Source organism: Antechinus flavipes, chromosome 2, assembly GCF_016432865.1.
Source record: "Antechinus flavipes isolate AdamAnt ecotype Samford, QLD, Australia chromosome 2, AdamAnt_v2, whole genome shotgun sequence".
NCBI classification, from domain to species: Eukaryota; Metazoa; Chordata; class Mammalia; order Dasyuromorphia; family Dasyuridae; genus Antechinus; species Antechinus flavipes.
The window spans coordinates 676712194-676724430 of record NC_067399.1 but is presented as its reverse complement, the minus strand read 5'-3'; the positions used below and the strand labels follow the sequence as shown (position 1 = coordinate 676724430).

General features: G+C 54.7%; 1 protein-coding gene across 1 annotated transcript in view; it reads left to right on the top strand.

Moving 5' to 3' along the window:
* Positions 1 to 12237, top strand: part of ADAM12 (ADAM metallopeptidase domain 12) — a 282504-nt gene that overhangs the window by 221308 nt on the left and 48959 nt on the right. Inside the window, exons 12-14 of the mRNA XM_051973876.1 lie at positions 2289 to 2466; positions 7874 to 7963; positions 10323 to 10518. Of these exons, the coding sequence (XP_051829836.1) occupies positions 2289 to 2466; positions 7874 to 7963; positions 10323 to 10518 (464 nt within the window). The remainder of the gene's footprint in view (positions 1 to 2288; positions 2467 to 7873; positions 7964 to 10322; positions 10519 to 12237) is intronic.

The following is a 12237-nucleotide window of genomic DNA, read 5'->3' as shown; positions in this document are numbered from 1 at the left end:
TTTTTCTCCTTTGAGAGGAGGGTTTTAGACTTCATGACCTCCAAAGTTCTTTCCACCTCTAAAATGTCAAGCCTATTTTCCTGTGTTTTGGGACTGGCTGAGTTAAGGCCCGGCTCCCCAACCTTCCAATCCAAGTCCCTCTGCCCCAGAGTGATTCCCAAACCAAGCACATTAACCCCATCTACAGGGGACATTTTCTGTGTCTACAACTGCCATTTATCTCAAATTTGAGATTCAAAGAACTGGCTCCACCAGAATTCTGGATCTGGATTTCTCTCTAGCAGAACTTGACAGAGCCGTGCACCCAGATGAGCCAATTAAAGGACCCTGTTATGGCATCAACAGACTGACAATTCCCAAAGAATGGTCCAAAGACCCTTTCAAGGGATCCTCAAAGTCAAAACTGTCTTCATAAATAGTATTAAGACATTTTAGTTCTTGATACAGTAAAATAGCAAAAGATTCATTCACATCAGCAAAGGCTTTTGGTAGATCCTAAACAATTCTAAGTATAAAGTGGTCCTTGGGACAAAAAGTTTGAGAGCTACAAGGACGCAGGGATAGATACATGGGGATGTAAAGATACGGAAAGACTATTTGGTGAGTTCTTCCTGTGTGCCCAGCACTGGGTGAAAGGCTGAACTGACTAGACAAGCCAGACAATGGATGTGGACCGATCCATGGGTAGGGGAGCCGGGCAGCCCTGCCCCGGTGCTCGCCAATAGTCGGGGCCCGGCCCCCGCTCTTCCTCTGGCCCCTCCTTGCTGTGTTTTGGCTTGGTCTCGAGCCTAAGCTCCCAAGCTGTGGAGCCCCTGTCTCGCCCGTTCTCATGGAGGAGGGAGCCGGCTTCCCAGAAACCCCCGTCTGAGCCCAGCTCTGACAAGCTCGGGCTGCTCCCAGCCCCTCTCCTGGCTGCTCAGAAGCGAGGTCTGAAGACAATTCCCAGGGACTTCTGCAAGGCCGGTAAGGCCAGAATTCTCCTGTCAAGGAGATAAATTGGCTTAGGCTGATTCTCCCCCAGAACGGAGCAGGGAATTCACCGTAGGCCTCTGCACCAAAGGCCTTTTCTGTGCAGATTTGTCCAGGTTAAAGCCACCTCTAATCACTTTTGACTCAGCAGTTCAGCGACTAGACTAGGAAGCCGGGACGGCCTGGTTGGGAGGCGGCCATCATGGGGACACGGTGCTTTCTGGACAGCCCAGCCGTCTGTCCCACCGTCCTCTCCGGCCGTCTGTCCCACCGTCCTCCCCGGCCGTCTGTCCCACCGTCCTCCCCGGCCGTCTGTCCCACCGAACTCCCCGGCCGTCTGTCCCACCGTCCTCCCCGCCGTCTGTCCCACCATCCTCCCCGGGCCCTCTCGCTAAATCTGCCCTTCTGGTCATTCCTGCCCATTCTGTTAGCCGGAGAGGTGAGTATTTCCGAGGGGAGGCCCAGGGGCCGTCGAGTCCGGACTTTGGAAATAAAGGCCGAGGCCCTCTGCTTGGAGTCCTGGAAGCCCCGTTCTCCAGCGAGGGCGGGTGCAGGGAACACCCCGCAGTGCCCGGGGCCTGGATTTTCCTTCTGAATAATTTCCTACATCTCATTTCGGGAGATATCAGGCTGTTATTGCTCTGCGTCAGCTTAACTCACTCCAGGCTTGGCGCATCCGAGAGCATTTATTAAAAGTGGAAAAAGACGTTCTGTAAGGAACAAGTCAAAACTTTGTAAGGAACAAGTCAAAATGTTGCAAGGAATTAAGGCTTGTCTTTTTAAACTGTTAACAGCAAAACTGCGGGAAGGCAAACTTTCACGTCATGGCCAGCTACAGCGTCTAAGTCCCTATTTCTCTGCCTCTGTCTCCGTCTGTGTATGTGCGTCTGTCTGCCTCTGTCTCTATGTACATGTGTCTGTCCGCATCTTTCTGCCTCTGTCTCCATCGGTACATGTGTCTGTCTCTGTCTCTCTGTCTGGGAGCTCCTCAGACCAGGAAACCCCGGGCCCTTCCCCAGCCACTGCTCACGCAGCTGTTGGCCAACCTCAGACGGCGCTCCCTGGGGCCTCCCGGCCGGCAGGAGCACTTTCGGGGCAGCAGGAGGCCCCGGGCCGGTGTCCCGGCTGGAGAGAGCGAGGCTGAGGGAGCCGGGCGGCCGGCTCCGGGGGTGGGAGCGGGGATCTGCTGCCCGCCCGCCGCCGCCTTCCCTTCCCCGCCGCAGACGCCAAGGCTCGGGGTTGCTGGGTTAGCGGCGGGAAGCCCCGATGGGCCGGGCCGGGCGCTCCCGCGGACCCAGCGCTCTTTCTTCCTTCCCCAGCTACCCGTTCCCGGTGATGTTCAGCAGCTGCAGCCGCAGGGACGTGGAGACCAGCCTGGAGAAGGGGATGGGCATGTGCCTCTTTAACCTGCCCGACATCAAGGAAGCCTTCGGGGGCCAGAAGTGCGGCAACGGCTACGTGGAAGAAGGCGAGGAGTGTGACTGTGGGGAACCAGACGTAAGCCCCCCTCCCCCGGCTCCGTCCCAGCAGCGACCTTAAGCGCCACCAGGCGCATGTGGCGGGGCCTCCCGTGTGCCGAGGCTGTGGCGTGGCCCCCGGCCCGGCGTGGCCCCTGGTCCCGTGTGGGCTCCAGCCCAGTGTGGCCCCTGGTCCCGTGTGGCCCCCGGCCCGGCGTGGCCCCTCGTCCGTGTGACCTCTCGTGTGGTGTGGCCTGTGGCGTGGCCCCTGGTCCCGTGTAGCCCCCGGTCCCGTGTGAGCTCCAGCCCGGTGTGGCCCCCGGCCCGGCGTGGCCCTTGGTCCCGTGTGGCCTCCCATGTGGTGTGGCCTGTGGCGTGGCCCCCAGCCCGGTGTGGCCCCTGGTCCCGTGTGGCTTCCCGGGTGGCGTGGCCTGTGGCGTGGCCCCTACGCCATGACAGGAAGCCCCAGAGCTGCGCCCTCTGCCGGCGCTCCTCAGAGCAGGGAAATCACAGGGCCAGGAAGGAGTAGCCAGTAAAATGTCGGGCGGGCCTGTGTCCGAGGGGGCGCTGATGGCTAAGTCAGAGGGTCCCCAGGCGCTCACCTCATCCTTACGGGAAAGCCGGTGGGAGACGTCTGGGAGGGCAGCCGGGCTGTAACTAGGCAGGGCCCTCGGGGCTTAATCTCAGGGGGCCACCATTGAAACCTCAGGAGAAAGGAGTCCCTGGCTGGGCGCAATGTCCAAGCCAAAAGTGAGAGATGGAGAACTCGGGCTTGGGTCGGGCCGGGCCGCGGGGGGAGGGGGAAGGGGGTTTTATACACCTGCGGGCAGCCATTCCCCCCCCCCCCCGTTAGCCAATGTAGGACAAAGCTGAAGGGCGAGCAGGGATTGTCACCCCAATGGCTGAAGAGGCCCGGGTTGTGGGCAGGAGGAGGCAGCCAACAGTGGGGAGGGAGCTCAGCTGCGGGCTCGGGGCGGAGCGATCCCGGGGGGCGGAGCGATCCCGGGGGGCGGAGCGACCCCGGGGGGCGGAGCGATCCCGGGGGCGGAGCGATCCCGGGGGCGGAGCGATCCGGGGGGCGGAGCGAGCCCGGGGGCGGAGCGAGCCCGGGGGGGCGGAGCGAGCCCGGGGGGGGGGCGGAGCGAGCCCGGGGGCGGAGCGAGCCGGGGGGCGGAGCGAGCCGGGGGGGCGGAGCGAGCCAGGCGTTCTCCCTCAGGTCACTCAGAAGCACGGGGCTCTCTCCCAGGGAGCTCGGGAATGGCGACGGCTTTGGGCAGGAGCCTCCCCGAGGGCCGAGGCAGGGCCGTCCCCGCCTTCCCGGCTCCTCGGGGTGCCCCAGCCTCCGCCCGCCTCCGACAGGGGCTTCCGGAGCCCCGGGGCCGCTCAGGCTGGGGATGGAGTTAGCCGATGCTCCCCCTCCCCCCCAGGGTCCGGATAGCGGCCCCTCCACCTTAGAGATCTCTGAGACACAGAAAAGGAAACGACAAAGTCCTCAGAAAAAGGAGGCCGCTTCCCATGAGACAAAAGGGGGGAGAAGGAGGGGGGAATTAAAGTAGAGCCGTGTGTCTTCTCTCAGTGGGGAACTGGCTTCCCCCCCAAGACTGGATAAGCCAGTGAATGCACAAGCATTTATTATGCACCAACTGTGTGCTAACCGCAGGGAACGCAAGTGCGGAGCATGAAACAGCCCCCGGCCCTCGGCAAGCTCGGGTCTAACAAGGGAGCCAACCTGTGCACTTACAAGGGGGATGCAGGAGATGCTGCCGCTGGCCAGCACTGACCCACCCTTCACAACTGCGGGGGCACTTCCTCCTCGCAGCAGTTCTGGGAGCTTGGTGTCCCCATTTGACAGATGGGGAGACTGAGGCACAGAAGGGGGGTCCTGAGTCACACAATAGCAAAATAGCAGAGCTGATCCTCCAAGCTGGGGCCTCTGACTCCAGGGAGCTTCTTTATTGTCTTAGGAGTTGCCAGGGTTCACACAGCCAGCCTGGAGCCAAAGCAGGATTTGAACCCAGGCCTTTCTCTTTCGTTAGCCATTCTGTCTCCATAATGATTAAATGGGAGGATGTGTCTGGGGAAGAGGGTGTAGAGGGTCCCTGGCCTAAGATGCTTCAGTGACAGTCTCCTGGCTCAAAGGGTCACATCCTCAGAGACCCCTCCCCAGGCCTCTTACAGGCTTAAGGGCAGATGCAGCCAACCAACCTGGGGTCAGTTTCCTCACATGTAGAACGAGGAGGGGCCAAAGGGCTCTGCCTTCCCTTCCGACCCTGAGTCTTTGAGTCTGAGCATTGATCTGGGAGTGGCGGAAGCTGAACCGAAATTCTGTTGGAGCCGCCAGATCCCTGGGGAGCCAGGCAGGTGCTCAATGCTCCGCTTCCTGTTCTCACTATTCCAGTCTATGGCCTTTTACTTGAGTGGAAACGGAGCTTCCTTTCATCTTCCCCCTCCCTCCCTAGCTCCTTCCCTTTCTCTCTCCTTCTCACCCTTCTTTCCTTTCCATCCTTCCTCCCTTTCTTCTTTCCTCCTTCCCTCCCTCCTTCCTCTTTCTTTTCTCCTTCCTTCCCTCCTCTCTCCTTTCCACCCTTCTTTCCTTCCCACTCTTCCTTCCCTCCCTTTTCCCTCTTTCCTTCCTTCCTCTCTCCTTCCTCCCACCCTTCCTTCCCTCCTTCCCTCCTCCTTCCCTCCTCCTTCCCTCCTTCTTTCCTCCTTCCCTCCTTCTTTCCTCCTTCCTCCTTCTTTCCTCCTTCCCTCCTTCTTTCCTCCTTCCCTCCTCCTTCCCTCCTCCTTCCCTCCTCCTTCCCTCCTTCTTTCCTCCTTCCCTCCCTCCTTCCTTCCCCCTGTTTCTCTGGCCTCTCTAGCTCGTTTATGGTGCACTGTGAGACCTGACGGGACCTGACGGTGCAGAAGCGGTTCTAATGACAGCATGAAAGAAACTCCTTGGAAGACGAGCGCAAGAAAACTTTTTAAATAACAGTCGAGTTTGCAAAGCGGAAATCCCTCCGAGTGTTCTTTAATGACTTGAAAACAACCCAAATTAATTTAACAGATCCATATTTCTCAGGAGGTCTCCTGTTAACTTGCAGTCGTTTCTCTTTGATTTAAGCCCCATGTAATGGTTTATTAAACTAAATTAATATAACTCAGGACTCCTCACAGGGAAGCGGCTGTCGTCACGGCCCGGCCCCTCGCCTCGCAGCGGCTCTTGTTCTTCTCTCCCATCTCCGGCTGTTCTGGGACTTCCGTCCGGCTCTCCTCTGGACCGTTCTGTCCCACCTGTCTAGCCAGGGAGTCCCCAGATGTTTTGCTTCAGGAGGGAGCTCCTGCTGATCAGCTCAGACACATGTGACCAGCCCAGGGTAGAACTCTCTACTATGATGTGCGAACCAACCAGGCTGGACTAGAACTCGGGGGTCCTGGGTTTGAATCTCAGCTCTGCCCTGCACTTCTCGTGTGGGCCCCCTTACCAGTCGCTGCTATTCCCTCAGTTTCCTCAGCTCTAAAATGAGGAGCCTTGGAGGCACTTTCCCGTTCTCAATCTACAAGCCCGTGAATCTGCCTCCAATCTTTTTGAAGAAGAAATAATATTCACTGTTTTTTGGAACTTTAACAATAGCAACAACAAGAAGGACAATAATAATAATAATAATAATAATAATAATAATAATAATAGGGGCGGCTAGGTGGCGCAGTGGATAGACCCTGAAGTCAGGAGGATCTGAGTTCAAATCCAACTTCACTTAACACTTCCTAGCTGTGTGACTGAGCAAGTCACTTAACCCCAATTGCCTCAGCAAAATAATAATAATAAGCCTCTTTACCACTAAAATCACAGGTCTGGGCCCAAAATAAATGAATCAGTGTTCATTTTTATACTGCATTAAAGCTAGCAGAGCACTATACATGCATTCTCTCACTGCATCCTCTGTGACAGCAATTATTGTCCCCATTTTTCAGAGGAGGAAACTAAGATTTGGAGGGACAAAGTGATTTATCCGAAATGCCCCAGCTTAATCTGAATGTATATATCCTGTGCTTTGTGCCCCAAGCCAGGCTGCCTGTTTCAAGGCCTTTGCCTTGATTTCACTCCATCCCCACAAGTACCCAGTGAAATAAGTATTCTAGGTATTAGAATCCCCATTTTTGCAGACAAAGAAACTGAGTCAGAGAGGCAAAGAGAGTTACCCAGTGTGCAACGCTGGCAATTAGCTGAGGCAAGGTTCCATCCCTCTTTGTGACTCTGGGGCAGATGCTCTACTCATTAGGCCACGCTGCCCCTGGGTGCAGCCATTGTCAGTAGTCTGCCCTGCCCGGAGAAAAGGAGCCGGAGCGCAGACCATTTTGGCCTCTTTGATCATTCTTTCTCCATGAAGTTTTAGTATTTGCTAATCTGGGGGAGCTGCGCCATAAGGTGCTCAGAATTAAATCTCTTGCTTGATAAACGTGGAACCAAAACGGACACGGGGTCCAGTGGGCCAACATGCTACAGTCTCCCCGTGCGTACACAAAGTTAGGTCAACCCAAAGAACTGCGCGGCGGCTCCCTGCAGGCTCGCTGGGTCCTGGGAGCAAGCTGGTGACGGCTTGCCAATGTCTTCCATCCTCTTATCTAATTCTTATTTTTCCCTTCTTTATGTGACTGAGCACTCTCTAAATGAAAGCCACTATTCCCAGAAGCTCCCCTTGCTCGGTCTCCTGCTTACGGGGTCAGGGTCTAGGAGGAGGCGGGGATTCTTAGTGAAAGGTCTTTGATGGGACCCAAAGCAACAGCAGCTCATTTAGCCAAAGAAGGCCGCGATGTCTTTCAGGTCTCCTTAGTGGGGTGACTCTGTGATCAGCAGGGCCACGTTGCTATAATCCTGCAGGACTGACAGACATTTTTGTTCAGGCTTGGGGAGGGTCCCTCTGGGCTAAGTCAAACCCAGTACTTCTGCAGGACTGTAACAGGCCCCAACTCTGCAAACAGAGGAGCCTTAAAGCACCCCAGGTTTCTTCCCTTGGAGCTGGTGTAGAGATAGTGAAAAGAGTTTGTAAATACACACACACACACTCACACACATTCACTTGCACATTCACACTCACAATAATACACACACAGAGACACTCACACTCATTTACACAAACTCCCCCCCACACTCTGCTTGGCTGAGTCTCAGGCACTGGCCGCTGCCCCGCCGCTGAGGCGGACGGCCTGGGTTCTCTCCTGTCAGCCCCCGGTGACGGCGACCTGCCTTTTCTCATCCTTCCTGGCTCACTAACCTCCCTTACCCTCAGGATTCTGGAAGTAATGTTCGCACAGTCCGAGTGTGATGGCCTGTGTTTGAGCCCCTACCAAGGGAGACCCCCAGGGTAGAGCTGTGAGTCGGGTCCCCCCACAGGAAGAAATGATGATGGAAGCCCCCCTGTTTCTCTCCCCATTCACTTGTTCCTGTTTTGGGGGGTCTGCAGGAGTGCACCAACCCGTGCTGCAACGCCACCACCTGCACTTTGAAGCCCGAGGCTGTGTGCGCCCACGGACTGTGCTGTGAAAACTGCCAGGTAGGGACCGGCTCAGAGCTGCGGGCGGGCAGGCAGGGGGCTGGGCAAGCTCGGTCAGGGCTTCTCGTTAGGAACGGGAACAGGGGCCTGGTCTTTCGATGATGCTTCCGGCTTTTCGGAGGGCCTTCAGTTTGACCTTCCTGGGACAGGTGTCATTAGCCATTAAGTTGTAATCAGTCTTGGGGACCCTATGGAGACCCCACCTCATTCTCCCCCTCCCATTTCAGATAGAGAAACTGGGGCCTGTGGCCACACTAATGCTGTAATCAAGCATTTCTCTCCATTGAGTCCGTAGACGCGTTTGGGATCCCAAGGCCCGGATCCTTTGTGACATTTCACCTCTGGCTCTCTTTGGTACAAAGGACCTCTTGCCTGATGTTGTACCCCCTGTACAGCCAGTAGAGTTTCCCCCTCTTCTTTAACTTTTGGCCTTTCACTCATTGGAAAAAAGAGTGCCCAACAAAGACCAGGAATATAATGAGCACATTTCTAATTGATTCCATTTGCTTTGTCAAGGAAGGGATCAGCCTTGGAATTAGGCTTCAAATTAAAAATATCATTTTGGGCTTATATCTGAAATGCAACAAAGGACCAAGCTGTTGGTTCTTTGGGTCCAAAGAACATAAAGTATATACAAAGGGCCTACTATGCGCCAGGTACCGCATTAAGAGCTGAGGATACAAAGAAGGGCAAAAATAGTCCCTGCTCTGAAGGAGTTCAAAAAAATTACCCATGCATGTGTCCTGTAAACAAAAAGCTTTAATTAAAAAGAAAGAAAGAAATTGCTAAATCCAACCATTTCATGTTTCATTTGAGGAAACTGTGATGTGACTTACTCAGGATCCCATAACCCACAAGTCCTAGAGCTCGGGCTCCAGCCCGGGGTGTTCTTCCATGTGCTTTCCTCTACCCCCGCTTACCTGCATGCACATCAGCAGAAAGGAGGAGCCGCCTAATTAGACCTTTTTAAAAATATATTTTGATTTTACTTTCAAATGTCTTCTCTGATTGCTGGGGAGGAGTGGAGTTAAAAGGAGACAGACTTTCTCTTGGTATCCTCCAAGTATTTACTAATTGCTGCTGGGAGAAGAAGGCCCAGAAGCATCCTGGGTAGGAGGGAAGAACCAGCCCGAGGTTAAGCATTTTGGAGACGTCGGTGAGCGCTGATGCAGCCGTGATCTTCCAGAACTGAGTATTTCTTGTCACGATGCCGGTCCCAGACCAGCCACGCTCTCCTCTCCTGCACAACTCGGGTCCACAACCCCTGGCAGATCTGCTGCCGCCTTCGGCCAGTGTTCTGGGAAGTCTTCATCTAGCGAAGGATGCAGGGGCTTCTGGAGTCTGTGCACGTTAAACTGTTGCTTCAAATGTGGCGACTGCACTGGATTTCCTGATGGACACCATCTTTGAAAAGTGCCCTTAGTTACTTTGCCCAACTTGATGCCAATCAGTTTGACAACCTAAGTGAAATGGAGGAATACCTCCCAAAATATAGGCTGCCCGGATTAACAGAGGAGGAAATAAGTTCCTTAAACAGTCCCATCTTAGAAAAAGAGGAAATAAATTACTTAAACTGTCCCATCTTAGAAAAAGAAATAGAACAACTATTAACCAACTCCCTAAGAAAAAGTCCCCAGGACCAGATGGATTTACATGTGCATTCTACCAAACATTTAAAGAACAATTAGCCCCAATGCTATATAAACTATCTGAAAAAATAGAGAATGAAGGAGTCCTACCAAACTCCTTCTGTGACACAGACATGGCACCGATCCCCAAACCAGGCAGGAGAAAACAGAAAAGTGCGCCCTTTAGTAGCAGAAGTAGGTCTGCTCTAGCCAGTTTGGGATCTGGACGTGAGCTTCTCCGGCCGCCGCAGCAGGAATTAGACAAATGAGCTGCTGTCCGAGCCCTGGGCCCCTTTGCTCCTAGGCTCTCGAAGCCCTGAAGCACCACAGGACACTGAGTTTGCTGCATGATTGTGCCCGCTGCGTCCTCTGGGGTCATAGGGATACCCGCGTCCCCTGCTGGAAAGCCCAAGTCAAAAACCCGTTGGGGGAGAGCTCGGTGCAAAAACATACAAAGTGGGGCTCATGCCATGCTCCATCAGCATCCAGGAAAGCATCCGTTCTTAAAAGCCCGACTCTCCCCCGGTGTACCACGCGTAGAGGCGGCGGCAGGGGACTAGATCCTGATATCGGGCTCCCCTTGTTAGCCGGGTGCCTCGGTGGGCTGGGCCACAGGCCCCGACCCGCACTTTTTCGGGGGAACATTGAGAGGGCGCCGCAGTATCTCTCCCCAGGAATGCTGGTGGGAAGCTCTCTCCCCTAACCCCTTCGCGCCCCTTTTCTCCTTCCAGCTGAAGGCGGCTGGGACAGCCTGCAGAGCCTCCAGCAACTCCTGCGACCTGCCCGAGTTCTGCACCGGAGCCCACCCCCACTGCCCGGCCAACGTGTACTTGCACGACGGGCACCGGTGCCACCGGGTGGACGGCTACTGTTACAATGGCATCTGCCAGACCCACGAGCAGCAGTGCGTCACTCTCTGGGGGCCAGGTAAGGGGCCGAGGGACCGGGGGGAACCAGGGGCCGGTTCTCAGGGCGCTCTCCGGTGTCCGGGCAGGTGGCGCTGAAAGAGGCTGCTCCTGCTCCGTGGAAGGGAGAACATCTTCCTGGTGGCCCCTTGGCTGGGGGTGGGAGGGGCCGGAGGCCCTGCTCCTGTCCAGTAGGGCCAGCCAATCCTCCCCTGCAGCTAGAGAGCAACACACGGCGGGCTTTGTGTGTGTGTCCTCAGTCCTTAGCATAAAGCTCTACAGCTGGGGGGGAGAGGGGGCAGCTGCCCCTGACAAAGTCACCTGAGAAAGAACACAAAGGAACAAGGGACTCCCAGAAAGAGCGCGTGCTGATGACCGGGAGGGGGTCCCCAGTGTGTGGTGGAAGCTCTGGTTCCCAGGGGCCAGCATGCAGAGGGCAGGCCTTCTAATGGGGAGGGGGAGGGGGGTCCTTGTATAAAGGCGTGGTGGTGGGAGGTGCAAATGTGCCCCCAAGAAACAGCCGTGATGTTACACCATCAAGGACACGAGAGTCCTGCCTGTTAGGCTTATTATATCAGAAAAACAAATGGAGGGAGGGAGGGAGGGAGGAAGGAAGGAAGGAAGGAAGGAAGGAAGGAAGGAAGGAAGGAAGGAAGGAAGGAAGGAAGGAAGGAAGGAAGGAAGGAAGGAAGAAAGGAAGGAAGAAAGGAAGGAAGGAAGAAGGAAGGAAGGAAGGAAGGAAGGAAGGAAGGAAGGAAGGAAGGAAGGAAGGAAGGAAGGAAGGAAGGAAGGAAGGAAGGAAGGAAAGAAAGAAAGAAAGAAAGAAAGAAAGAAAGAAAGAAAGAAAGAAAGAAAGAAAGAAAGAAAGAAAGAAAGAAAGAAAGAAAGAAAGAAAGAAAGAAAGAAAGAAAGAAAGAAAGAACTCTATCACAGATCCCTGAACTCCTGAGTTAAACCTTAACCTAATTTGTTTCTTAAGAGTTTCAACTCCACCCTATCTCCTAATCCCTTTCCCGTTTCCTTTGCCTAATGTGACAGATTGCTTTTTCTGTACTGGGTCCCTGGTGTGGCTCAGAGCTGACTTCAGCTTTTGGCTGCCCCCTCCTGTGGGTGGGTCAGCATCCCTCGCTCCTCGACTACCACCTGGGTGGTCTGCACTGCCCAGCGATGTGTCTTGGGCTCAGAGCAGCAAGAGGGGACAAAGGCAAATTTCAATTTATTAAAGCTTTGGGTTTTTTCCTGAGGATTCTTGCCCAGAATGAGGTGGTGATTAAAGCATCACTTTGGGCCTCCTGGGTGACACGTGGGCTGCCCTCGAACCCTTTCAGATTACTGAAGCCTTTCAGATCCTGGCCTTGAAACTTGAAGTTACCTCTGTGAGAAGAAAGAACTCTAGGAAGAAGTAATAATAACAACAAAAAAGAGGAAACCGGCCTGGGGGAGGAAGAGCCTCCTTGGAGCCAAGGAGGCCTGGGCGCCCCAAAAGCATTCTAGCTTTGGGACAGTGAGCAAGACTCTTTTACGGTCATACCTGGACATTACTGGCCTGTTCTCTTCAGTGTTGTTAACTTTCGATAAATCCTGGGCAAATCTTAAAGCCAGACAGAGGTGAGAGAGAGAGCAAGACAGATGGACAGATGTGGCAGAGAGAGCCAGGAAGACAGACAGATGTGATAGGGAGAGAGAACAAGACATCTGTGTAAGGGACAGACAGATTTTAAAAGCAAACAGACAGGGTCCT